This window comes from Berkeleyomyces rouxiae (genome assembly GCF_048999995.1).
Source record: "Berkeleyomyces rouxiae strain 22BRR77 chromosome Unknown BrBRR77_ptg000001l, whole genome shotgun sequence".
NCBI lineage: Eukaryota > Fungi > Ascomycota > Sordariomycetes > Microascales > Ceratocystidaceae > Berkeleyomyces > Berkeleyomyces rouxiae.
In genome coordinates this window covers 74,172-99,360 of record NW_027396491.1, presented here as the reverse complement: position 1 = coordinate 99,360, position 25,189 = coordinate 74,172, and the positions used below count along the sequence as shown (strand labels likewise).

The 25,189-nt window shown below is 52.0% G+C and overlaps 9 protein-coding genes across 9 annotated transcripts; 4 read left to right on the top strand and 5 right to left on the bottom strand.

Moving 5' to 3' along the window:
* Window positions 1–85: 85 nt before the first annotated feature.
* BROUX77_000032 (uncharacterized protein) lies at window positions 86–1,085 on the top strand (the record flags this gene model as incomplete). Its single annotated transcript, XM_073747822.1, has 4 exons — window positions 86–131; window positions 435–574; window positions 653–781; window positions 846–1,085. 4 exons carry the CDS (start codon window positions 86–88, stop codon window positions 1,083–1,085), a joined length of 555 nt encoding a protein of 184 aa, XP_073608269.1.
* An 888-nt stretch (window positions 1,086–1,973) lies between these two features.
* On the top strand, window positions 1,974–3,922 carry BROUX77_000031 (uncharacterized protein; the record flags this gene model as incomplete). Its single annotated transcript, XM_073747711.1, has 9 exons — window positions 1,974–2,005; window positions 2,078–2,119; window positions 2,174–2,232; window positions 2,297–2,305; window positions 2,391–2,614; window positions 2,688–3,370; window positions 3,480–3,580; window positions 3,644–3,735; window positions 3,803–3,922. 9 exons carry the CDS (start codon window positions 1,974–1,976, stop codon window positions 3,920–3,922), a joined length of 1,362 nt encoding a protein of 453 aa, XP_073608268.1.
* Window positions 3,923–4,467: 545 nt separating this feature from the next.
* BROUX77_000030 (uncharacterized protein) lies at window positions 4,468–6,094 on the top strand (the record flags this gene model as incomplete). The annotated part of the gene is made up of 3 exons (XM_073747600.1): window positions 4,468–5,511; window positions 5,596–5,779; window positions 5,841–6,094. The coding sequence occupies 3 exons, from the start codon at window positions 4,468–4,470 to the stop codon at window positions 6,092–6,094; spliced, it is 1,482 nt and encodes a 493-aa protein (XP_073608267.1).
* A 118-nt stretch (window positions 6,095–6,212) lies between these two features.
* BROUX77_000029 (uncharacterized protein) lies at window positions 6,213–7,065 on the bottom strand (the record flags this gene model as incomplete). Its single annotated transcript, XM_073747488.1, has 5 exons — window positions 6,213–6,315; window positions 6,372–6,405; window positions 6,461–6,642; window positions 6,720–6,793; window positions 6,883–7,065. The coding sequence occupies 5 exons, from the start codon at window positions 7,063–7,065 to the stop codon at window positions 6,213–6,215; spliced, it is 576 nt and encodes a 191-aa protein (XP_073608266.1).
* A 364-nt stretch (window positions 7,066–7,429) lies between these two features.
* On the bottom strand, window positions 7,430–8,033 carry BROUX77_000028 (uncharacterized protein; the record flags this gene model as incomplete). The annotated part of the gene is made up of 2 exons (XM_073747377.1): window positions 7,430–7,768; window positions 7,848–8,033. 2 exons carry the CDS (start codon window positions 8,031–8,033, stop codon window positions 7,430–7,432), a joined length of 525 nt encoding a protein of 174 aa, XP_073608265.1.
* Window positions 8,034–8,998: 965 nt separating this feature from the next.
* Window positions 8,999–14,087, bottom strand: BROUX77_000027 (uncharacterized protein; the record flags this gene model as incomplete). The annotated part of the gene is made up of 7 exons (XM_073747266.1): window positions 8,999–9,156; window positions 9,219–9,433; window positions 9,501–9,574; window positions 9,634–13,450; window positions 13,518–13,707; window positions 13,769–13,901; window positions 13,953–14,087. 7 exons carry the CDS (start codon window positions 14,085–14,087, stop codon window positions 8,999–9,001), a joined length of 4,722 nt encoding a protein of 1,573 aa, XP_073608264.1.
* A 2,581-nt stretch (window positions 14,088–16,668) lies between these two features.
* BROUX77_000026 (uncharacterized protein) lies at window positions 16,669–18,325 on the bottom strand (the record flags this gene model as incomplete). Its single annotated transcript, XM_073747155.1, has 5 exons — window positions 16,669–16,697; window positions 16,757–16,897; window positions 16,963–17,115; window positions 17,180–17,967; window positions 18,039–18,325. 5 exons carry the CDS (start codon window positions 18,323–18,325, stop codon window positions 16,669–16,671), a joined length of 1,398 nt encoding a protein of 465 aa, XP_073608263.1.
* Window positions 18,326–20,119: 1,794 nt separating this feature from the next.
* BROUX77_000025 (uncharacterized protein) lies at window positions 20,120–21,460 on the top strand (the record flags this gene model as incomplete). The annotated part of the gene is made up of 2 exons (XM_073747044.1): window positions 20,120–21,024; window positions 21,094–21,460. The coding sequence occupies 2 exons, from the start codon at window positions 20,120–20,122 to the stop codon at window positions 21,458–21,460; spliced, it is 1,272 nt and encodes a 423-aa protein (XP_073608262.1).
* A 520-nt stretch (window positions 21,461–21,980) lies between these two features.
* BROUX77_000024 (uncharacterized protein) lies at window positions 21,981–23,682 on the bottom strand (the record flags this gene model as incomplete). Its single annotated transcript, XM_073746933.1, has 5 exons — window positions 21,981–22,031; window positions 22,092–22,414; window positions 22,511–23,218; window positions 23,290–23,369; window positions 23,636–23,682. 5 exons carry the CDS (start codon window positions 23,680–23,682, stop codon window positions 21,981–21,983), a joined length of 1,209 nt encoding a protein of 402 aa, XP_073608261.1.
* Window positions 23,683–25,189: the final 1,507 nt, after the last annotated feature.

Sequence of the window (25,189 nt, the reverse complement as noted above, 5' to 3'; positions counted from 1 at the left end):
CTTTCGTCTCGATCTGAGAAAGTTCAAAACTGCGATAATCTCGCCTTTTTTTTTCGTCTTCTTCCGTCGTCTCCTTTCCGCTAAAATGGCCAAGCAGCGCAAGATGGCCCTGGTGGGCAGTCGTTCCGTCGGTAGGTTATCCTTATCTTTGTGGCTGCTGGCAGTGTTGCTTGCCGAGTCAGGCCGTCTGTGTGTGTGTGTGTGCTATAGAAGTGAGAGAAGAGACGGTTATTAAGAGCCAGGGACGGAGATGGACACAGACACAAGCAAAAACACAGACACAAAGTGCAGATGGAAACAGGGCGATTCGATTGGATCTCACTGCGTCGTTTTTGGTCCCGTGTTCTGCCTGTGTCTTGGTCTGATCTGCTGGCGCCGGGAACTAAAAGCCTCGCCTCCTACCCCTCCCTCCCTCTCGCTAACTCTTGGTTTAGGCAAATCATCCATTGCAGTGCAGTTCACGGAGGGCCACTTCGTGGATAGCTACTATCCCACCATCGAGAACACGTTCATCAAGCCCTTGCGGTTCAAGGGCCAGGAGTACCAGGCTGAGGTTGTGGACACTGCTGGACTCGTGAGACTCCCTCCCCTCAACAGCAAGATGTCTGTTTATCCGCTTGGTTTCAGTCAGTGCTAACCCGTCGTGCTCCAGGATGAGTACAGCATCCTCAACTCCAAGCATTTCATCGGCACCCATGGGTACCTGATGGTTTACTCGGTGGCTTCTCTCACGTCGTTTGAGATGATCCAGGTGATCCGGGACAAGATTCTCAATCAACTGGTAAGCGTCAACCCACTGCCTCGCTGTTCTCTGCTCTATAAATCTAACCGACCATGCAACACAGGGCACTGAGGACGTTCCAATCACCATTATTGGAAACAAGTCGGACCTGCGGCCGGAGCAGCGGCAGGTCTCAGTTGAAGACGGCAAGAAACTTGCTGTGAAATGGGGCTGCGCCTGGACTGAGGCCAGCGCGCGATACAACGAGAACATTACCAAGGCGTTCGAGTTGATGATTGGCGAGATTGAAAAGTCACAGAGCCCCGACGAGCCGGCCGCCGCAAAGCAGTGCGTGCTGATGTAAAGGCTCTCTCAGCTGTTACTGCTGGCCCTTGTCTCTATTAGCGGGCTCCCGCCTCTTCCGTCTTGCAATCATCATCTCGCCTTCTAATGACCTCCTTGCCTCTCCCCCATGATCTCAGTTAGAGCCGGACTTGTTTTGCGTGTTTTTTGGTCCCTTCTTTGCGCTTTTGATGCGAGTCACTGTTGTCCTTGTTTCCAACGTCGCCCTTTTGACCCGAGCCACTGTTATCCTTGCTTGTAATGTCGTTCTCTTGTTCTCCTGGTTGTTAATTATATGGCTGTCACTTTTTGTTTCCTGTCGGCAACGACTATTCTCTTCAATCCCCCCCAACTGCTGCTTTGCTCTTAGATGCCTAATCTTTCCCCCTCCCCGTCTCATGCTGGTTTTGCTTTCATACAGCCGATTGGCCCTTCTCATAGTATAGATTGTTATTCTGCGCAATATAGCCATGCACGCCTGTCTCATTCACACGGGCTTCGAGTATTTGAATAAGCTTTCTCACATTAAGCGACCCATTGTTGGGTGTGGTTTCTTGCGCACTGTGACACAGGGGCAGACACACGCTGATGGCACAGTGCAAGTTGACTCTTTTCACACGGAATACAAGCCCCTCCCCTCACTTTTTCTGTGGTGGTACAACCCCGCCGTGTTTGGCCTAAAAAAGAAACTGCCTTTTGGGGCTGGCCGTCCGAATCTCCTGAGTCACCCCCACTCTCCGCAGAAGAAGAAGGCCGAAGCCAAAGTTGCCAGAACCACAAGCAGAACTTGTGCCTTTTCGAAATCAGGGAGACGCGTCGCGAGAATTTGCAGCTTATTTTTCTTTGCCGCGCAGCTTATTCCTGTTCTCGTGGTTTATTTTATTCTCTTGAAACACCGCCCCCCATCGCAATGCTTGACATCCAGGACTTCATCGCCGAGCGGTGCGTTTTCACGTGCTCCCATCGCCGAGAGAGCAGACTGGGCTGACCTTTTTCTTTTTTTTTTTCCCACAGCGGCGGTAACCCCGATGCCATCCGGGCGTCTCAGAAGGCTCGGTGAGTTTGTCATTCCAGACACCGAGACAGAGAGAAAACTGACAGCCAGAGTAGCGGCGCTCCGGTCGAGATTGTCGACGAGATCATCGAGTTGTGGCAGGACCACCGGAAGAGTAAGCCGGCTCGTTTCGACTCTTTGCTGAGATACAACCGCTAACCGCAGCCTGTCTTTCTTAGCTCTGTATGGTCAGTTTTGCGCCAACTTTCCTCCGACCGCCTGAAGCCCCGCCCCCGCCGACATCTCTGCTACTGAAAAACTGACACGTCACAGCCGCTACCCAGCTCGGCAGCAAGATAAATGCTGTCCAAAAGGAAATTGGCGCCAAGAAGAAGGCCAAGGAGAACGCCGACGAGCTGCTGCAGCAGAAGATTGCCCTGGAGAAGGAGAAGAAGGAGCTTCTGGCTTTGGCCGATGAGAAGCAAACCGCCCTGCGCAACAAGGCCCGGACTGTCGGCAACATTGTGCACTCTTCTGTGCCAGTGTCCATGACCGAGGTAAACTGATTCCTGCCGCGCTGCTGCTTTGTTGCACCCGAAGAGTACTGACAGAGACTTTGACCATGGCCAGGACGACAACGAAACCATTCGCACCTGGGCTCCCGAGGGCTACACCACCGAGAAGAAGCCCGTCCTGTCCCACCACGAAGTTCTCGCTCGCCTGGACGGCTACGACCCTGAACGCGGTGTCAAGGTCATGGGCCACCGCGGCTACTTTTTGCGCAAGTGGGGTGTCTTCCTGAACCAGGCCCTGATCAACTACGGCCTCGAATTTCTGCACAACAAGGGCTACACGCCCCTGCAGACTCCGCAGATGATGGTCAAGGACTACATGGCCAAGACGTCGCAGCTGTCGCAGTTCGACGACGAGCTGTACAAGGTCTCGGACGGCGAGCCGCAGAACGACAAGTACCTGATTGCGACGTCGGAGCAGCCCATCTCCGCCTTTCACGCCGGTGAGTGGCTTCTGACGTCCCAGCTGCCGCTCAAGTACGCCGGCTACTCGACCTGCTACCGCCGCGAAGCCGGCAACGGCAAGGATGCCTGGGGCATCTTCCGCGTGCACCAGTTTGAAAAGGTCGAGCAGTTTGTGCTGACGGATCCCGAAAAATCTTGGGAGGCGTTTGACGAGATGATCAGCAGCTCTGAGGAGTTTTACCAGTCGTTGGGCCTGGCGTACCGTGTTGTTGCTATTGTGTCTTCCGAGCTCAACAACGCCGCGGCCAAGAAGTACGATCTTGAGGCGTGGTTCCCGTAAGTTTTTTTTTCTCTTTTCCATTCCGTCAGACCTGTGGCCCGCAAGGAAGACAGGCATATATATATATCAACGCGATGTTTCTAACCCCGCCGCTACTTCAAATAGTCACCAGGGCGAGTACCGTGAGCTTGTCTCCTGCTCAAACTGCCTGGATTACCAGTCTCGCGAGTTGGACATCCGCTTTGGCGCCAAGACTCAGACTGATGGTGAGAAATGCCCGCCGTGCCTTTTGACATACACGTAGACTTTCTTTTGCTAACAAGACGTAGTTCGCATCAAGTACGTCCACTGCCTGAACTCGACTCTGACTGCCACCACCAGAACGCTGTCATGCATTATCGAGAACAACCAGACTGCCGAGGTAAGAGACAGAGACGGAGACGGAGGCCCCGATACAGTGTCCCAGCTAACCAACTTGTCTTCCGCAGGGTGTCAACATCCCCGAGCCTCTGCGCAAGTACATCCCCGGAGCCCCGGCCTTTATTCCGTTCGAAAAGGAGCTTGCCCCCGAGCCTGCGGCCAAGGCTCTGCCCAACCGCAAGAAATAAGCAAAAAAAAAGTAGAATACATGGACCAGGACACAATTCCAAAAGCAACAATGTCTGATGAACTGAAGAGAAGAGAAAGGAGCCCAGTTGACTATGTGTGCATGTAGATATCCGTAGTTTCCGTTGTTGTTGCGTTGTGCGAAGAGGAAAGTGCGGCTATGTGCATAGCTGCCAAAAGTGCAAAAGTTTTTTTTTTTCTTACACTCTTATTTTCTCTCTCTCTCTCCTGATTTCGAGTGAGACTCTGTCCGTCTGTCTGTCTCTGTTCCAGGTTCGAGGATCCTGATACCTACCTGTTGGCCCACTAAAACAAAAGCCCCGGCGTCATCGAATCGATTCAACCCCTTGTCACGAATGTTTGGATCCAACTTCTCATGACGAATGTGAGACAAACCCACGCCAGGCCTTTGCTTTGTTGATGCTGATCCCGATGACTCTACTTCTATCAGAAGCTTGAATCCAGACACCAATCCACCTTGGCTCTCGTTCCCACAGAGCGACAGCGCCGCTTTCCCTCTCCATCCACCAAAGTCGAGCCGATAACTATGGCGCATCACGCCGCGGTGCTCCAACTTCCGCAGCCCACGAATGCCGAAGAAGACAACAAAACTTCCAAGCGACACGGCCACGGCCGCTTTCCTGCCCCGCACGTGCTCAAGAGCCCCGCTCAGAGCCAGGCTTACCAGGAATCAGAGCTGCGCGACAATATACCGAGCAGAACCCACCACAACGAGCGCGAAGACCAACCCCAGCGACGGCCACCGTCAAACGGCCCGCGGACTCAAAAGCCGCTGACCCACCGGCCAGCCGCCGACGGTAGATCTAGCAAGCGGAACCACACCGCCGATAGCAAAGAGTACAAGCGCCACCCAAAGCCACACCCCCAACGACACTCTGCTCCTGCAGCCGACAGAGGCAGCCAGCACCGCCATTCCACCCCGCCCGAAGACCACTCCAGAGCCCGAGCACCCCCCACCCATGCAGACGACGACGAGGAGCCCCGTGCGATGCGTATTGTGCGCCACCTCTTTGCCGGGCGCTCTTCGTTGTCTGCGTCCCCACCGACGCGCCGCGCCTCCTTGGCGCACGGAAGCACGCCCGCGGCGCCAGCCTCGACGCCAGCTGCCAGCCCGCTTGCGCCGAAACCGAGTCCTGCGAAGTCGGATGCGCGGCGACTTGGGATCTCAGAGCTAGGCCTGTTTGCATATGAAAAGCGCATGCCCAGCTGGCTGCAGTCCCTCCTGGAACGCCGTGGCACCGTGGCGCTGCCCGGCATGATTCCCGCGCTAAGCTGGCACCTTAACCACAGCAAAAACACGGGCTTTGCGTACCTGGCGCACGCCGGCGTTCAGCAGGTCTTCAAGCTTCGTCGCGAGGGCCATTTCTGTGGATACCGCAACATACAAACCATGACGTCATTTATAATCGCCACCGAGTGTTTGGGCAACGAGACGCTCAAGGGCAGATTTCCAACAATCTTTGAAATCCAAGAATTGGTTGAGCGGGCATGGGATGCGGGCATCAACTCGCATGGGCGCGCCGAGACTGGAGGGATCCGAGGGACGCGAAAGTACATTGGGACATCCGAGGTAAGATGGCTTGCCTTGCATGTGAACACGAGAAGACGTGTATGAATACATGCACATATCCTCCTACTAATCCGCGTTTCACAGGCCGAAGCACTGTTCTCACTCATCGGAACGCCGTGTTCCGTAAGGGGCTTTCGGGATCCCAGCCGCACCAAGGCCTCACAAAGTTTGCTGGACTGGTTCCTCGCATATTTCAGCCAAGACACCACCGATACAACATCCAAGGTTCGGCTTACAGAGATGCCGCCCGTGTATCTCCAAAACCCACGTACGTCGCGTCATCCCACAGAAGAGAGAGAGTACCCAATTTCTAACAAGTTGCACCGCAGGCCATTCCATGGTGGTGGTTGGCATCGAAAGAGAGGCCAGCGGAGACCTGAACCTGCTGGTCTTTGACCCCAAGTACCACGACCACAAAGACTTTTCGAGTCTTGTTGATAGACGCTCGGAGAGGGCTACCGTAGGGGTTCTGAATCTATACCGCCGTGGGATGCGTTATCTTGGCCGGCATAACCAGTTTGAGGTTTTATATTTCCAGGCTACTGCGCTGGGTATTGGGGCTTCTCCCGGCGAGAAAAGGTGAAGGCGTTTTGTTTATTCCATCGTGGAAATCTTGATTAGCCTGAAAGTAGTCTTTTTCTTGTCCCTGCCTAGTGCTGTAGCTGATTTGAGGTGATCTATCTTGGGCTGGCGGCCATTTACTACGACGATTCGCTCTTCTCCTTGAACCAGGCCTGCAGTTTCTCAAGCGCCTTGCCTCTGTGCGAGATGGCGTTCTTTTCGGCCTTTTCCATTTCAGCGTATCTAAAGCAACAGGTTAGAACATTCCAATGACTTGAAGCGCAAGAGTTGAGACTCACGTTTTGCCCTCGTACTCGAAGCCCGCGTCCCATCCTGGCGGCGAGAGTTAGCAGCCTCATCTCACACAAGTGGTTGCATCATCACTCACCAAAGCTCTGCGGACCCCGCGCGGGCACAAACTTGCCGTCAGTCCGGCCCTGGAAGAGAACGACTTCCTTGCCGGGTCCCTCGCAGTAGCCAAACGTGCAGACAGCCTGGGCGCCCTTGTCCTCGTAGCCGAGCAGCATATTGTTCAGGCCTTCGAATCCAATGGCCTGGAAGAACCACTTGCTACAGGACCGAGAACCGGAACACAGAGATTAGTCGTCCGGCGAAGCTATCCCAGGTGCACTGGCGTGGGTACTCACATGTACGGCCCCGGAAGACCTTTGAGCGCGTTGAAGCAGAGCGCCGTGTCCTCGACCAGCACCGGGCCACCGACCTAGACCGAGACGGGCGAGTTAGCACGCGAGATTAGCCTTGTCCGCGGGCGAGCCGCGGCAGTAGAGATTTCGGGCGGGTGGTTCTCACGATATCAGCAGCCTTGCGGCACTTGGTCGTGGTCACCTCCTCAATGGTGCCCTGCACTTCTTCCAGGTCGATTGGCTGGTTGGTGACGTCGAAGCCGGCGGGCTCGAGAACGAGCCTGACTTCTCGCAGCTTGTTGGCATTGCCGGTGATGAAGTTGAGGGTGTGGGAGGAGGAGGAGGCCATGGCGAGAGTTTGTGGTGGTGGTGGTGGTGGTGGTGGTGATATTGATGTTGATGTTGACTTGTTTTCTTTTTTTTTTCTTTTTTTTTTAACACGTGAAATGTTGACTCGAGCGGGGAATAGTACCACCTTCCCACTCCCCCCAAAAACGAACCAGGAAGCTACCTCGAAAATACGCCTCCAACAAAGTCTGACCCCACTGACATCATTGCCTTCGTACCTGCCAATTTCACTTTCAACTACACGACCAAAGTACATTTAGCATTGGAATACAAATAAAACCACTTGTATCAATCTCAAGTCTGCGCTTTATTGACTGTATGAAAAAGAAAACCCAACCCTCTGAGAACCAACATCTCTCTCCCCCCTACTCCGCGTTGTCCTTGCGCCAATTCTCCACCCACGTCACCACGCGCTCGACATTCTCGTCCATCTGCTCCGTCGTATTGCTCTGCAACTCAATCACAATGCTCTCGTCAAAGCCCTCGCGCGCCTCGGTAATCAGCACGTCCATCAGCTCCGAGTCCAGGTTTTCCTGCAGCTTGGCCTCGGCGTACTTGCGCTCCGACAGCCGGTCAAACAGCGTCGCCGAGTCCACGCGCAGCACGAGCACCAGGTCGATCCAGCTCTCGGGGAACAGGTCGCACGCGTGCCAGTCGATGATGCACCCGCCGTCCTTGACTTGGTCTTCGATGGCGTCGAGCAGCTGTAGCGACGCCGGCGAGCGAGGTTAGTCATGTGGCTGGCTGGCTGCCTCTCTGTCAGTCCCCGTTGGCAGAACGTACCTTGTCCTCGTCGACAATGTAGCACGAGTACTTCTCGTCGTAGCCCTCGTGGCACTCGCGGTCCTTGACGATCTGGTTGATGGACACGTGCTTGAGGCCCGTCTTCTCGGCGACAATCTCACAGTGCGTTGTTTTGCCGACTCCGGGCGTTCCCGTGATGATGATGTTGGGCTGTGTTCTCGCCATTGTGACGACTTGTGTCCCTAGAATGCAAGCCTGCAATGGGTTCAAAAGAGCGAGCTTGTGTTGCTGTTTGGCGCATTAGCAAAACTATTCTATTTATTCTTATCCGTAGAGACTACCTACTGTCGTCCTGGTTCCAATTTTACAGCAAAACAGACGTCAGCAGTTTCATGCGAAAAGTCAACAAGGCTGATTACACGAAACTAAACTCGTTCTTCTCAATCAGACACCAATAACAGCAACTTGTTGTTGTGTGACCACGGCTTTTTTGGCTTTTTCTCTCTTCCCCCCCTCCGAAAATTTTCTCTCTTTGTTTTCGACCGCCCATAAAAAAATGCGCCGCGCTATAGTTATTCTACGGAAGGAGCAACGCCTAAACTTCAGATGAAGAAGATGCAATAGAAGCAAAAACTAAGAAAAAAAGAAGCTCGCAAGACAGCAACTACTAGAAACACTTTTAAATAACAGGATTTCTTTTTCTTGCTTCTATATTTAACTAAAAGAAATGGGCAGCTGCCACGCCACGGCTTCAGGTAGTTGCAACGAGAACGATTCTCTAAAAGACGTCACGTCGTCCTCATAAAAACCAAAGCGCTTTTCTTTCTTTCCTTCTCTCTATAGCCTGCACTTGAAGGACTAATGAATTGCTGCCAAAAATTTCACGCTCTCTATCATTGCCGCAGCAGCGAGGAAAAAACAAAACAAGAAATCAATCAATCATCAATGGCCATTGTTAATGTTGCGTTGAAAAGATAGCAACCAAAGGAAGCAAAAAGAAAAACCGAATCAAAAAAAGGAAGAAAACCATGTATATGCCAGAGTAGAAGAATCAAAATAAACAAAGCAGCACAACAACCCGTCGGGGGAGACAACTGGCAAACAGAAAATAAGACAAAAACACCGAATAATGAATCTTAAGCCATTGGACGGTGAAGGGCCCGTGACTAGTTCACGTCGTTCAACCAGCCTCAGTTAGCAGCCAGGACTGCCTCTGCCTCCTCGGCAGCAATCGACGCCGCCTCATCCTCGTATTCACCCTCCTCGGCAAACTCGAGCTTCTCCTGCTGGGCAATGGCCTGGGCAGAGACGATTTCGGCAAGGCGTTTCAGACGGGGAGTTTGCAGCCCTAGGAATAATGTTAGAGAACGTCCAGTCAAGACCTAGATGGCTTTTTTTCTTTTCACTTACAAGAAGGAGTGTATGTCTCCAAAGCAGTAATCACACGAGGCTCGGCAATCTCATACGGACCGCTGTCCTCCATGTCAACGGCCTGGAGCAAAAGCACATCGCTCTTTTCGGTAACTCTGGAAGCAACGGCCTTCATGATCTCGCCGTTGATAGGCTGCTCGTAGTCGGCAACGAGGTACTGGTTCAGTAGTTTTTGGATTTGGTTAGGGGAGAGCCTGTATTATCGGTGTTAGAGCCACAAGGGAACAAGTCATAGGGATTCACCAGGGAATAGTAACTTACATCCAGCAAATGTCCTGAATAATCTCAATGTCGTTGAGAGTCGCCTTCTTCAGCTGCAGCAGCTTTGTAGCTTGCTGTAATGTTTGTTAGCACTGTCTCTTCTCTCATATACGGTAATGCGCGGTTGTCGTACCATTAAATGCTCCAGTTGCAGAGTGCCTTCGGGCATATCATGACTTTTGCACCACTCCTCGATACGAGTGATGTTGTAGTTGATTTGCAGTCCACGCTTCCAAGACAGGAAATTCCGGCGCATCAGCAAGTCGTTGAAAGCAGTCACACCAACCAACCGCAGCAGCTCGGTGATCGTCTGGGTAATGATGCTGTCCTCTAAGTAGTACGCCTTCATAGCACGGAACACGCTGTTGAGCAGGCTCAACAAGTTGTCCATGGTGTAGGCAGGCACATTGTTGGCAAGCAACTTGCCCAGAAAACGGTTACCCTCGTTAGTCACAAAGCCAGGAAGAGACTGAGACTCAATGATGGCAGGGATAATCATCTTCTGCATCTTCTTCTTCAAAACCTTCATCCAGGTGTGGTAAATGTTGAACTCCAAAGACTCCAGATCGTGCTTGACAATCTCCAGAAGACGGTCATACTCATAGTTGTCCGACTTCTGTGCCTCGTACCAATCCTCAGCCAGGAACACAAACGACAGCATCTCGTGGACATTGGACAGCCAGAACGCTCCAGGGTTGATGGCCTCGTCACCATCGTACTTCATTACCTCAGCCTGAATAGACTGCATGACGTTGGCGAGGAACCGCTCTGACTCCTTAACAAAGCCGTTGTTCCACATCTCCGAAGTGACGAGATTAATAAGGTACGAAGGAAAGAGAACCTCCTTGTCCGAGGGTGCAGGGTTGCTGTTAGGCGATGGCATCTTAAGGTTGCGGATCAGGCCAACCGTCACTTCCTCGTTCAGACCATCTTCATCTGAGAGCAAAGTCTCCAGCTCCATCTCGATGTTGTCGACAACAGGCATGGGGTTCCGGATTGCAGGAACAGCCATCGAAACCGGCCTAGGGTTGTACGCGGCACTGAAGCGATCGGCTAGCCCCATCTCAGCGCCGGCACTGCGGCGCTTGGGCTTCTTGGCAGAAACCAAGTTGATGAGGCCATTCGAAGAGGCAGCGGCGGCAGCGCCATTAGCATCAACAGTGTTGTTGAAAGCGCCGGCACGCTTAGCCAGTTCCAGTTGATCCTGAAGATCAGCCAGCTGTTGACGGAGCGTTGAGTTTTCAGTCTCGCGACGGGAAATCTCCTCCTTGGAAGTGTCCAACTCGGTGCTGGTGTTACGGAGATCGTCACGCAACAGGCGCTCCTCCTCCTGCAGACGCTTGATGTTGCTGGTCGACTCTTCAAAACTGCTCTGAAGCTTGTGGAACTCCTCTTCCATAGCCTGCAACCGGGCGACAGCAATACCGGCCTGGTTGGCTTCAGTCTGGAGTTCCTTGGTACGAGCTTCCAGGGTGTTGTGGCGATTCTTCCAAGCCTTGATTTGCGCCTCGTAGTTTTCCACCTTTTCAAGCAGAGTCTTGTTTTGGTTTTTGGCAGTACCTAGAGATTGAGTAAGCTCGACGACCTTGTTTTCGAGCTTGTAGGAAATCTGCTTCAGATCCCGGGCCTCCTCGCGCATCACCTTGTACTCACGGCGCGTCTTGCGACCACGCCAAAGACTTTGGATGATGACAACTCTTTGTCTGTATGCGCGCCATGTGCGCATGCCCCGTCTTGACCGCCACACACGCTGGATAACAAGAGCGGCGTTGCCGACACGGGTCTCCATAATCTCGCGACGACGGAGATAACCCTTGATAGCAGCCTGGACCTTGACGACATTGTTGCGGATTTCCAAGAACTTTGTCCGCTGGCGATGTCCTCTCCACACCCGCTGAATTGTCGTGGCAGCTTTGATGGTTCTCAACTGCTGTGCCTGTTTACGGGCCATATGGCCACGGGTAACGCTCTGAAGCTTGATAATCGAGTCGCGGAGGCGGAGATATCTCTGGCGGTAGTACTTGGCACGGAGATTCTTCTGAATCAGAATGGCACACTCATTCAAACGGCTGGTTCTCAGGTTTTCCAAAAAGGCCAGCATACCGGCACGGAAAAAGATCTTGGTCAATCCCATCTGATATTTGTCCAGACCCTTTCCAGTGCTTGTGCCCAGAGCCTTGGTCAAAATAGCGTTGGCCATGTCCCGGATTTCCGCAGTCCACTCGTTAGAGTGCACGAGCATGTAGTACCGATAGGCAAACTCCTCGTATGTCCATCTTGTGGGATAACCAGCGCAAGAAATACGAACAGTCTCGAGCACACCACAGGCGCGCAGCTGGCTCAGAACCATGGGGCCTTCAAACTTCCATGCTTCCTTGGACTCGTTGGGCTTGATGCAGCGAATGTAGTGGACATCGGTGTTGTTAATGGTGTTCATGAGTTCAATCAATGAAGACCGGAAAATACCACCGAGGGTTGGCTTGCGGTTGACGGATACACCAATCTTACGACCAGCAACGGGCTTAACTGCATTGGAAGAAGCAGAGACGACATCCTTTTCACGTACAGCCAGGGCAGCGTCTAGCACGGAGCGCAGGAACTTGTTGGTAGTCGCCTTGAGAACGGCCATGTGCTCGTCGGGCACCGTATCACGGTTCTTCTCAAGGAAGCCTTCTGATTCGTAGGTAACGTCGACTGCATAATGGCAAACGGTGAAGGCCGACTTGCCAAAACGAGGCTTTTTGTAAAAGTTGTGTTTGCCAGAGTAGTTTTGGTGTAGCTTGTTGACGAAGCCCTCGTCGGCTCCCATGGGCAGGCGAGACTCTTCGTCCAGTAGAGACAGAATACCCAGCTTGCCCTCAATCAGGTCGATGCAGGGTTGATTGTCAGAGAAATCGATAAAGGTCCAGTCGATTTGTTCCTTGAGGTACTCGTCCTGTTCCAACTTGAAAACATGCTGGTTAAACTCTTGCTGGAGCTTTTCGTTGGCATAGTTGATGCAGAATTGTTCAAAGGAGTTTTTGGCAAAGTGCTCGAAACCATAGATATCAAGAACACCAATAAATGAGTTGACACGACCCAAGACTTCTTCAGTAGCAAGCGAGCGGTTGATGATTTCGACCAGCCAGTCGAAAAGACTGGAATAAATGTACTTGGCCACGGAATCACGCACAACAATGGCCTGCGCCTGAGACAAGTTGGAAACAATCTTTTCTCCGCGAGTCACAAGCTGCTTCTTGACAACCCAGCGTGCAAACTCGGGAGCACTAACCCCAAGAATTGAACAGGCTTGAACCAGGGAAGGCTCGTCGGGGGAGAGGGAGCTGTCGTTGCGAGAGGCTGTGATCTTGACATTACCCAGGTGTAGAAGACCGGCCAGCATTTTGAAAATCTCTTCCTGTTGGCTCTCGTTGATACCGATAGTCTTCATGGACTGCTTGGTAGCCTGGAACTCGGCCACATCGTCAACACCGGCAATAGTAGGACAGTTTCCTTGATTCAGGTAGTCGAACTGCTCGACGGGAAGAAGGTTAAGTTCCTGACGTTGCTTGTCGGTGGCACCAAACACAAGCTGGTAGAAGATGTGATAATTACGCTCGTTCAGGGGCTGGAAGACGAGACGAGACCGCTCGAGCAAGTAGGTGCGGATTTTAGCACCAATGATGTCGGTTTGCTTGTTGAACATGATTTCAATGTACTTTCCGAAACGCGACGAGTTGTCGTTGCGCGTGGTTTTGGCGTTTCCAAAGGCTTCCATGACGGGGTTGGTGGCTAGAATTTGCTCTTCGGTCTCACTCATGTCGGTGTTGGGTTTCTTAGATCGGCCGGGACTGTCGGGTGTTTCTCGTGTAGCAAAGTAGCGCATGATGTATTTGGCGCTGACCGTCTTTCCGGCACCAGACTCACCGGAGACGACAACCGTTTGGTTCTTGCCGCTCCGCAACATGTCCCTAGAGAAAGGAGGAGAACAAGGTTAGCGGTGACGTCGGTGGCACTATTTCCCGGCGTGGTACATACATGAAGGCTTCCTCGGCAATGGCGAACAGATGGGGAGCTTGTGTGGCACGCTGCTTTCCAGCGTAAACCTGCACCATGCCCGGGACATATAGAGAATCGACCCTGGCGAAGGGGTTTGTGGCAATCAGGACGATACCCGAGTATGTGTAGATTTCTTTTTGCAGATATCTGAGACGAATTGCTTGCAGGACTACACGGAAGCGAGGCATTGGTCAGTATGGTCATAAAAGTATAGATGTGGATGTGCGTACCGGCAGGCTCGTTGAGATGTGACAAGTTGGTCAAATCGTCGCTGGCTTCGAGCATGGTGGGATTCATAAGAGGCGGTAATGACGGGTCGTTCTCGCTCTGGAGGGCCGCGGCAGTCACGACAACATCTTTGGTCTACGAGCAGTCAGTATTTATGTTGGTTTGGCGGGATTATATTTGGTGTACCTCGCCATTTTCAAGCTGGAACGTGAGCTTGACGTTTGCACCCTCCTCCGTTTTGGCAACGAGCTCCGAGGCTACCCAGCCGTCGGTGGCATCAGGCTGCCAGGCCCGAGTGCCAATGTCGAAGATTTGAACCATTGTTGGGGGGAGAGGAGAGGGCGGTGATTGTGATGATGATCTCGGCGGTGGTGATATCGATCTCGGCGGCGGCGGCGGCAGCAACTGACCAGCTGGACGGGCGACTGTTGCTCTGCAACGTTTGGGGTGCTTGGCTCAGCAAGACTCGGCGCAAAAGGTGAGCGGAAAGACAATCGAGTCGACCGGCGCAGCGGGAGGCGGAAGAATATTAAGTAAAGGGGAGGAATAACGGGGTTCGAGTGGGAAAGAAAAGAAAAACGGACGTGGAATCGTCGGAATCAGTATCGTCGTAACATGTAGAACTGGGGCGGAAAAGGAGATGGAACTATAGGAGAGGATGGAATGGAGGGAATGAGGGGTCTTGATGCGGTGGCCTCACAGACACAAGCCACAGACTCTCTTGGTGATGTCGACTCGTTGGCGGACGAAGGACCAGAACAGAGCAGAATTGCGAAAGCAACAATGAACGACTTGCCAAATGGATGGATGGAGTAGAAGCAGACAAGAAAGAAAAGACAGAGTTGAGACCGAAACAGCAAGGGATTCGATTCGATGGTTTGAGCTTCTGGGCTGGCTGGCTGGGCTGGGCCGGGGGGGGGGAGGGCCAATTGGATCCACCGAGCCAAACTGAACAGGTCGACTTGTTCTTGGGATTTGGTTAGTAAGGGGAAGAGACGAAGAAGAAGCACAAGGAGAGAATCGGCGGCCAGAAGAGAAAGCGAGCTCGGGGGGAGAAGAGCGAGAGAGAGAGGGCCGCTAAAGGGGGAGGAGGAGGAGGAAGCCGAGAGAGGGAAAAAAAAAAAAAAAAAAAAAAGACAGTACCAACACAGCAAGAAAGAGAGGCTGGAGATGATGGACGCTGGACTTGAGAGCTGCTGTGCAAAAACGAGGGCGGGATGATGAGCTCGAACTTTTAATTGTTTGGTGAAGAGTTGCAACTATGTTTGATAGAGTTAACTAGAGAGAGGGGGACAGCTGCTTGCCCGCCTGTTAAAAAGATACATCTAACTTAGGTTTACACTGAACCAAAAAGTCTGGTACCCGACTAACATGGGAGCGCATTTAGATAACTTGTCCTGAACTAAAAAAAAAAAGAAAAAAGAAAAAAAACCACCCCAGGTTAGAAGAGAGCTTGGGCCCCAAACCCACTTGGCCCCGCCTGATTGGCCAAAAACGAATTTTGACGTTGACCGCTTTGTGACGGGAAAAAAAAAAACTCAAGATCCCGCTCTTCTCTATCTGGATCTTGATACCAACATCTACAAATCTACAAATCTACAAAAGCCAGCCCGCCTGTTCTCCCTCCTCCTCTTAATCTCCTCTCTCTCCCTTGGTCTTCTGCTTGTGTTTGTTTCCCTTAGTATAGCTACTTACCCAATCACCTCACTTGGCTACCGGTTCCTGGATAATATGCAGATTAGGGGAGCCGAGAACTCTGCAGCTCGAATCCGCTGTCCTCTTCCTCTTCCTCCTCCTCCTCCTCCTCCTCCTCCTCCTCCTCCTTCTCCTCCTCCTCCTCTTCTTCTTCCATTCTTCCATTAGCCACGACAGACACACGCTACAAAGCACAGACATTCCTTGCCTGTCGTGCCGCCTGTCTCATGTGTTGTTCTTGCTCTTGTTCTTGTTCTTCTGGTGGCTTGTGTCTTTGTTCCCTGTCTCCATGGCTTGTCACGGGCCTTTACATCACATCATAACCAACTATGTTTATGCATGTATCCAGACTAACTGAAGTCACAACCAACTAACTACATAACTACAATGTTGTAACTTGTACACTCCACCCAACCCTCAGCTCTCCCTTCTTTACAGCTTGTTTTACTTCATTCATTCATGTCACATCATCCCTCCCCCTTTTTTTTCTTCGTAGCCCTTCCCGGCGTTGACCCTAACAAGCTCGACCGGCTGAAACAAGCCCTGTGTGATCTGCACTTTCACAAGAAACGATAAAGTCTAAAAAGGTAAAAAAGGGCAGATGAACTATGGAGAGACATCAGGGCAAGAAAACACACACCAAGTCAGCCCAAGGGGAAGAAAGAAAAAAAAAACTGCACAAATATAAATAAACAGGTAGTTAAACAAAAAAAATGCATATGCACAAAACGCCACATCAATTCATGTTGAATTCGAATTTCCCAAAATCTTTTTTGTGTAACCCATCGTGCAACCTCGGCGGAATGGCGTTTTTCATTCTCTTTTTTTCTTTTTTTTTGAGTGGCCATTGACACGAGGTCAACCCTCTGGGTCCGGGTCATCGCTTCATTCCTCTGCCCTTGATAGTCATATTGAAAGAAAACAGAGAATGGCTGGGCTTGGAAAACAAATAGGTCGCTTCTTGACTGCGTCCAAGATTTTTGCGTCAGGTTTGGGGCTAGGTATCTAACCTCTCCGTTTCTGCTCGTCGGGCTCTATGTTGAAACTGTCGTTGGTTGAGTGTTGGTTGGTTGGTTTTTATTTTCTTCTTTTTTTTTTTTTTTTTTTTTTCGTTTTGTACGTGGAATCGAGGCCAGTTGAAGGGTCAAAAATGAATGGAGAAAAAAAGACAAGGAAGAAAATGTAAGATGCAAAAGGAATCTACTGTCTAGTACAGGATTCTCGTGAGAATGCGAGCTACACATGTTGTTAGTACTACTACTAAGCCTACAAGTATTGGTAGAAAATTCACTTACACGAAAGAGACTCCAGGCTGGCCAGTAGGTCTTTCAGATCAGCATGCTTAACACTGCTGACATCAGCCATCAAGTACGCAATATCATCCTTGGAGTCGGAGATTTGCTTATCGACGTTGTGCTCGCCGAGAATTTCGTTCACTAGCAAAATAACGTTAGATGGTGAAAAGGGCCGGCAGAAAATATTGGTGTCAGAAAGGACTCACCCTTGCGCAGTACACCGGGTACGTTGCGGTGAATGTAGATAATTCTGGCATGGTCGGGCTCGTTCAGAGTCAAAGAGCGCAGGTTAACCTCGGGAAGATTGACGGAGCCAATGGTGACACCCTGGTTGATGTAGCGAATCAAGGCCTCGCCAACTGCAGAAAAGTGATTAGTAACCGTACAACATGTACGTACAATCGAGGAGTTACTCGGACTTACCCTCAACACCAATGGCGCGCTGAGCCTCTTCGGTGGAACCTCCGATATGGGGAGTCAGGATAATGTTCTTGAGAGTGCGAATTTCATCACCCCAGGAGTTGAGCTGAGCATTAAAGTAATCACCGTTGGCTGCGGGCTCGTGGGGGTATACATCAAGGGCAGCACCAGCAATGTGACCAGAACGCATGGCCGAGACAAGAGCGGCAATATCAACAACTGTGCCACGGCTGGCATTGATCAGGTAAGAGCCAGCCTTCATCTTGCTGAGCTGGGCGGAAGAAATCATGTTCTTGGTCTCGGGAAGAGCAGGCACGTGCAGAGTGACAAAGTCGGCCTCGGCCAAGAGAGCATCCAGAGTAGAGACCTGGCGAGCAGTACCCATGGCCATGAGGGAGATGACATCGTAGTAAATGACAGTCATGCCCATAGCCTCGGCGAGAACCGATAGCTGCGAGCCAATGTGTCCGTATCCAACAATACCCAGCGTCTTGCCACGGATTTCCCAGCACTTGTGCGACACCTTGTTCCACGAGCTCCGGTGCATCTCAAGCGATCGGTCGCCAAGCTGGCGGGCCAGGCAGATGATCTCTCCAATGACAAGCTCGGCCACCGAGCGAGAGTTGGCAAACGGCGAGTTAAAGACGGCAATGCCACGCTTGGCGGCATATTCCAAGTCAACCTGGTTGGTTCCAATGCAGAAGCAGCCAATTACCAGCAGGTTCTTGGCCTCAGCGAGCACCTTTTCGGTGAGCTTGGTCTTGGAACGGATGCCAATGACGTGGACATCGCTTCACGAGGGCAAAACAGCAGGGAGTTAGCAAAGGCGCGAGACAGAGGTTTTGGATACAAAGAAACCTACCGGATCTTTTCAATCAGCTCGTTCTCGGGAAGCGACGTCTTCAGGTACTCAACCTGGTAGCCTTGGCCGGCCAGCATCTGGCGGCCAGATTCGTTGACATTCTCAAGCAGCAAAATCTTGACATCCTCAGTGTTAAAAGGCTTCAAGGGTTTCGCGGCCAGAGCGGCAGCGGTGGCAGCAGCCAGACCAGAGCTGGGCGACGAAAACGTGTTGACAGGCGAGCCGGAAAGGCTGGCAGACACGGTCCGAGAAGGCAGAGAGCCGACGATATCCCGAGCGGAAGACATGTGGAATGGTTAGGGGAGGATAAGGAGAAGAGGGGAAGAAGAAGAAGAAACTGAAGAGGGGCAGAGGACTCGAGAGAGGGGCTGAGGACTCAAGAAAGGGAAGGTGGGGTGGTATAAATAAACAGGGCAGGTGCGAAAAAAAGATGCGATGAAGTATGAGAACCAGGCCGAGAGACGAAAAAGAATGAGAGGTTGCGAAGAATCTACCTGTACTCGTGCTTGTAGGATAGCGAAAGCACGAATTAAAGCTGAGGATCCTTGGAAGCACGCAAGGCCCGTCCGTACTAAGACACTAAGCTAAAAGATTTATGGCGAATGGCACAAGTAGAAAGAAGTGGAGGACGATTCGATTGCGGGATTAGAGGTACATGCTTGCAGGTATACAGGTACCCTCAAGTATGTACCTTGCAAGCCGTAGCTCACTAGTTACTGTATGTATGGTGAAGCCGCCGGCCATGGATGTTGATGGTTGTATATTGATGTGGCTTCGGGACTGCGGCCACAAAAGAAACATCCTGTGACTAAATGAAACCAATGTCGGAACTGCCCTTCTTACAGGCACGTGGAAAAACTGAGCAAAACGGTCTTGTTGATCCCTTCAAGGTGGTCGAGCATATATCAGATGATCAACTATATGCATGTTGAGATTCATCGTGGTACGAGCCTCTAGGTCGAGAGGTACTTTGTCGATACAAGATGCTGTGAGCCACGTGAAATCAAAACCCGAAGAAATGCAGCCTGGGTTTCTACATCAATCAGTAACTGCATTTGTCAAAGAAAGCTCTTTCCTTGCTTTTGCACACCGAGACTGTAGAGGGAAGGAAAGGGAGGCTCGTCCCTTCCCCGGAGCAAGTGGTTGTACAGGTACAAAACGCATGTACCCGTGGCTACACACATGTACAACCTGCCGGGCCTTGACTTGGCAAAAATCAAGAGGTTCCCGGTGTCAAGGCTGAACCCTCTGCCCTTTGCTGCTAGTTGGTTGTCCGAAAATATGTGTGACTAGTCTTTGGCTTTAGAGGGCGGAGGTCCTGATTCAGGGCAGCCCCACCCCACCCTGGACGCCGCAAGCATCCAATCACAGCCGCCGATTCTGGGCCCGCCTGGCCAAAGGAAAGAGTCACAGCCGGGCCGCCTGCCCAGCAGGGTAATAGCCACTAGGCCTGTCTGCCAGCCAACACATATTTCGTGGTCCAACTAAAACTATTGGTCTGGTGTAGATTTGGATCCTTGTCGGATGCGATTCCGTCATCGGCTTGGGCCATGACAACTTTCTTTTTTTACTTGTTTTGTATTGCCTCCTGGCCGGTGTTGACTCGCCCCACACGAGCGGAGTTTCAGTCGTGATGCCTACAGTAGAGACCAGACTGGTGACCTCAAGTAGCAACTACCACAAGTACGAGTACATCGATCACTATTGGAAGTCGCAATGTGCCTTCCTCGTCTCGCCGTCAGCTTGTCTTTGACTGGCCCGTAAACGGCTTGCCTGTAGTTATAAATAGTTGCAAATTACCAGGTAACTACCTGCAGCACAGCATCTAATACCAACTACATAACTACATACATACATAAACCGGCCCCGGTCCTGTCTCCCCTCTCCCTAGCTACAGCCACTGGTAATTGCCGCTACCTCTGTAGAGTCCGGCCTCGATTCTTTCTCTTCCCCCCGCGACTCAGCCTTGCTTCCTACCCGTCTCAGCCTTGCCCCTCTTATATCTCTGTCCTGAATTTTGCTTCTTTTCTTCCTTTGTCGTCTCATTAAACTACACCTATCCCCTTCTCTCCCTAGACACAATGCCTTCTCGCTCAGAAATCACATACTTTGGCGCCGGCCCTGCTCTCCTGCCGACCGATGTCCTCGAGACCGCCGCCGAGGCCCTGGTCAACTTCCAGGGCACCGGTCTGGGCATTGCAGAGCACTCACACCGTTCTGAGATCGCCAACAACATCTTGAAGGCTGCCAAGGCCGATCTTGTGAACTATCTGGACATTCCCAGTGACTATGAGATCCTGTTCATGCAGGGCGGCGGTACGGGAGAGTTTGCTGCCACTACTTACAATCTAGTCGGCAATTGGGTGGTCCGTAAAAAGGCCGCCCTGGAAGCCCGGATCGGCGCGGACAAGGCCAAGGAAGCCGAGGTTCTCGACGCCCTGAAAAAGGCCGTGAGCGAGGAGCTCAAGCTCGACTACCTCGTCACCGGCGGCTGGTCTGACAAGGCTGCCAAGGAGGCTGCGCGACTCGTTGGCCCCGAGTTCGTCAACGTGGCTGCCGACGCTCGCACGTCCAACGGCGGCAAGTTTGGCACCATCCCTGCAGAATCGGAGTGGAAGCTGTCGGAAAAGGCTGCTTTCGTTTACTACTGCGACAACGAAACCGTGGATGGTGTCGAGTTTCCCGGCTTCCCTGCTGCCCTCGCGCCCCGCAAGGATGGCGCGGAAGACCCCGTCGTCGTGGCCGACATGTCGTCCAACATTCTTTCGCGCCGCGTGCCCGTCGAGAACTTCTCCGTCATCTTTTTTGGCGCCCAGAAGAATCTTGGTGCCGCCGGCGTGACTGGCGTCATCATCAAGAAGAGCCTGTTGGCTCAGCCCGAGCCGAGCCTGCTGCGCCAGCTCGGCCTGCCCATTTGCCCCATTGTCTTTTCATACGAGGCCATGGCTAAGAACAACTCGCTGTACAACACATTGAGCATCTTTGAGTGAGTCTTTCCAACCTATCTATTCTCTGTGCCCCAGACCCCGCTATTAACTGCTATTCCCCCGTCAAGTGTCTACATCTGCGACCAGGTTCTCCAGAAACTTCTTCGTGTTTTCCCCACCAAGGCTGCTGGCCAGGAGGAGCTTGCAAGCAAAAAGGCGTCATTGATCTATGCTGCTCTCGATGGCCACCCCGAAGTCTATCGTGTGGTGCCCAGCAAGTCTGTGCGCTCCCGCATGAACATCTGCTTCCGTGTCATCAAGAATGGTGATAGCGATGCCGCCGAAAAGGCCTTCCTCAAAGAGTCTACGGCTCTGGGCCTGACGGGACTCAAGGGCCACCGCAGCGTCGGTGGCATCCGAGCCAGCAACTACAACTCCATTTCATTGGAGGGCGCCGAGAAGCTTGCCAAGTTCATCAATGACTTTGCGGCTTAGAGATGACTTGGTATGAATGCCGAGAATGAGCGAAAATGCGGGTCAATACGGGTTAATAAATGAGATTTCATGTATTTTGGCCGTCTCTTTCATCAATTATTTGTGTAAAAAACACCAGATTCTTTTTTTTAAACATGGGAATACACGGAAGATCTAGATGACGACAGAAGGGAGAGAGACAGATACAGAGATGGAAATGAGAGAAAGGGAGAGGGAGAAGCAGCAAAAGGCCAACAGACAAACAAGAGACATTTGTCAAGAATAAAAGAAAACAAGCCATATGACGGGGGCGAACGAGAAAGAACAGTCAAACAAGGGAGACAATACACAAATTGATGAACTCGTCAGAACTCAGCAAAGGTTTGTTTGTTGGCCCTGGTATATGGTGTGCCAAAAGGAAAGGTGGTAGAGAGAGAGAGCGAGTTGGGGCGGGGAGGGAGACATGAATAATGAGGATAGAAAAAAAAGATGAGCGAATTGAAAGCAGACAAGCCAGAGATACAAAAGAAAAAAAAGCTTCTTAAGACTGCTTGCACTCAGCGGCTTCCTGCTTGGGCTTGCCAGTACCATCCTAAACACCATGTTAGTCGTAAATCTTCGGTATTGCAAAGGGGGCAGTTTTGAAACTTACATCATCATCGGAATCGTCCTCATCATCGTGGTCCTCGCTCAGGTCGTCATCCTCGTCATCCTCATCCTCGAACTCGCCCTCCAGGTCATCGTCGTCCATCTCCTCGTAGGCCAGAGCCTCGCCGGTGAACCAGTCAATGGCACGGGGAATCAGCTTCTCCTTGACATCCTCACCCAGCTGGTAATCCAGCTCAAGGCGAGCCTCAATCTCCTCATCCTGCTCGTCATCCTCCTCCTCGCCGGTGGGGGGGACAGGGGGAGTGAAGAAGTTGAAGAAAGAGTCGGTGGGGACGGTCTTCTTCACTATGCGGGTCTGGTTGGTGTCTATTTAATGAGAAAAGCATCGTTAGCAAAAGAATGAACGAAAAAAAAAGCCAACAAACGTATAATCGAGATAGGCCTCTAGCTCCCTAGACTTACTCTTGTTGCGCTGCTTCTTGCTCTCGACGCGCACAGTGAGGTCCTTTTCAGCCTTCCATTCGATCTTGTCGCCCTCGGCATAGTCGTAGATGAAATCGCCGCCGTAGCCGCTCTCGGCCTGGTAGTAATAAGTCTTGGTGATGGTCTTGTTGGAGAAGAAGTCGTTCTCGGCGAACTCGAAAATCAGGCGGAAACCAGGCTTCTCCAGGTACTCCATGCGAACATCAATCAGGTGCTTCAGGGCAGCCTCATCACGCTCGGTGATCATCTCAGCAAGAGAGATGTGGTTCTTCATGGCAGACAGCCAGAACTCGGGAATACCCTTGACATCCTCGCCGGCAGCCTCGGGCTTCTTCTCCTCGTCCTTGGAGTCGGCCATTTCCTCATCCTCCTCATCTTCGCCGGCCTTGACCTCCTCGTCGGTAGGCTCCTGGGCGCCGTTGATGATGGTAGCACGCTTCTGGTAAAGAGGAGAGAACTTGGCAAAGTACTTCTTCTCAAGCTCCAGGACCTCCTCCTGGAACTGGGCCTCCAGCTTGGAGTGCTCCTGCTGGATGCCCTTGAGACCAGCAACACGTCTGCGAACTGAGGCTGGGAGGGACTCGATGTAGCCGGAGGGGCGGCCGACCAGGGAGCCGAGACGGCCCTGGATCATGTTCATGAGCTGGGGGTTCTGGGCAAAGATGGACTTGGCGGCATTGGCTTCCTCTGTAGCGGGAGATGGTTGTTAGCAGGGGGGTAGTGGGGAAGATTGGAGGTGACAAAGAGGGCGAGCTTACCCTCCATAATGCTGTCGACACCGGGCTGCTGGGCGTGCGAGGAAATCGGGGCGGCGTTCAACGGGGTGTTCTGAGGAGTACTACAGGGGAGAGCGAGGTTAGCAGCAGTAAGCAAGCTAGTGACGAGGCCACGGAGGCCGAGGCAGAGATAGGCGGCGGGGCGGAGAGGCGGGCAGCGGGACACAGCCAAAGTGTGTCTGGCAGTGCTGGCTACCAAGACGATCTTGTGGTCTGAGGCACCACTGACATGATAATTTGCATACATACGCACGTACGCACACAAACTGCTGAAACAGATGGCGGAGGAGAAAGCCAAGGTAGAGGACAAAGGAAAATTGCAACTTACGGGGCCACGGCAGCGTCAAGACGCTTGTTGCGAATCGGCTCCGCCATTTTGATGATGATAAGAAGAAAAGGGAGGCTTAAGAAAGAGAAGGAGACTTGTCTGGCGATGGAAAAAAAAAACGAGTGAAGTTTTTTTTTTGTTGGTGACAAATGGAAAAAAAAAAGTGAGGGAGAAAAAAAGGATGGGAAGAAGTAGAGAGGTGGGAGGGGGATGATGAAAGTCGGGCTGAGGAAGAAGGAAAAAGGTTGAGTGAGGGTTGAGACGATTTGGCAGTGAAGGATTTTCTGGAGGGCCGAGACAGAGGGAGGCAAAGCCTGAAAGAACAGTGGGCAGAGACAGGAAGAGGCCACTGAGGACACTGGCGGGGCACCAATTAGGCCACCAGACCTGGTTCTTATGGCGCTGTAGACGCCACAGTCCTCGCCCAAAGCGCCTGTAAAGCGGCACACCTAGTTGTGAATGGACCATGTACACACACGTAGTTGGATGTATACAGAGGTACATGCTTTGCCCTAGCAACGCCAAAAAAATATTACAGCCAACTAGTTAGTTAGTACAACAACATGTTGTACTTAGAACCATTTGTTCATATCCACCGCTTCCAGATATACTGCTATATTGGTACATCAAACATAAAAAAAAGAAAAAAAGATTACTGACTAGTGTGGGAGGAGCGACAGATCCGTCGGCATGCCGATAGTAGCACGTCCAAAGAGAGGCTCAGGAAAAAAAAAAAAAAAAAAAACCTGCACTTGTCTACTATCTCGCTCTCTCTCTGTTTCCCGCCCACCAACCCACCCCGCCTTCAACCGTTCATCCTGACATCCGGCTGGAATTCCTATTCCTGTCTAATCCTGGGCACTGGCCTGTGGTTTCACAAGAAAAAAAAAGAGAAAGAAAACCCCCAATCTGCGACCCCCATGTCTGGCTATTCATCTAAGCAGTGGTCAGGGCTTGCTTGCCCCCCCCCCCCCCCAAACTTCTGGTAACAACATGCATGCAACGGGGCCCAGAATCCACTTTTGATAGCAAATCCTAGCTCTAACCGATAAGCCGCTTTGGGAACACTCGAATCCAAATGGAACTCAAGTTTCAACTTGCAACTTGCGCAACATTCATTCAGAGTTAGCCAGCGCAGAGTGAATATGTGCATCCATCACGCAGGATACCTGTACATGTACATTCTTGCTTGCTAAATCCACATCATCATCGCTCTTTTTTACACGCATCTTTATTTCGCACCCACCGCAGCCCCGACCCGCCATCACGGCCACTCCGTTTCCATCCATTTGCTGGCCGGCCACCTGTGCCAAGCTCAGACTCAGACCTCGTTCACCCCAAATTCCAGCGGCGCGCATCCCGAGCTTGTCTCGTTGGGCTTGTCTCCCTGCCGCTGACCCTATCCTTTCATGGGCCTAAGACAGCTTGTTTGCAGCTCTAACAGCTCCAGCCTCGCCGCGCGCCTGGACGCTCCACGTTCCATCTAGCGCCTGAGCCGCCCGCACCTGCATCACATCTATTGCCTTGTCGTTGAGGCTATTCGCAGTCACATAG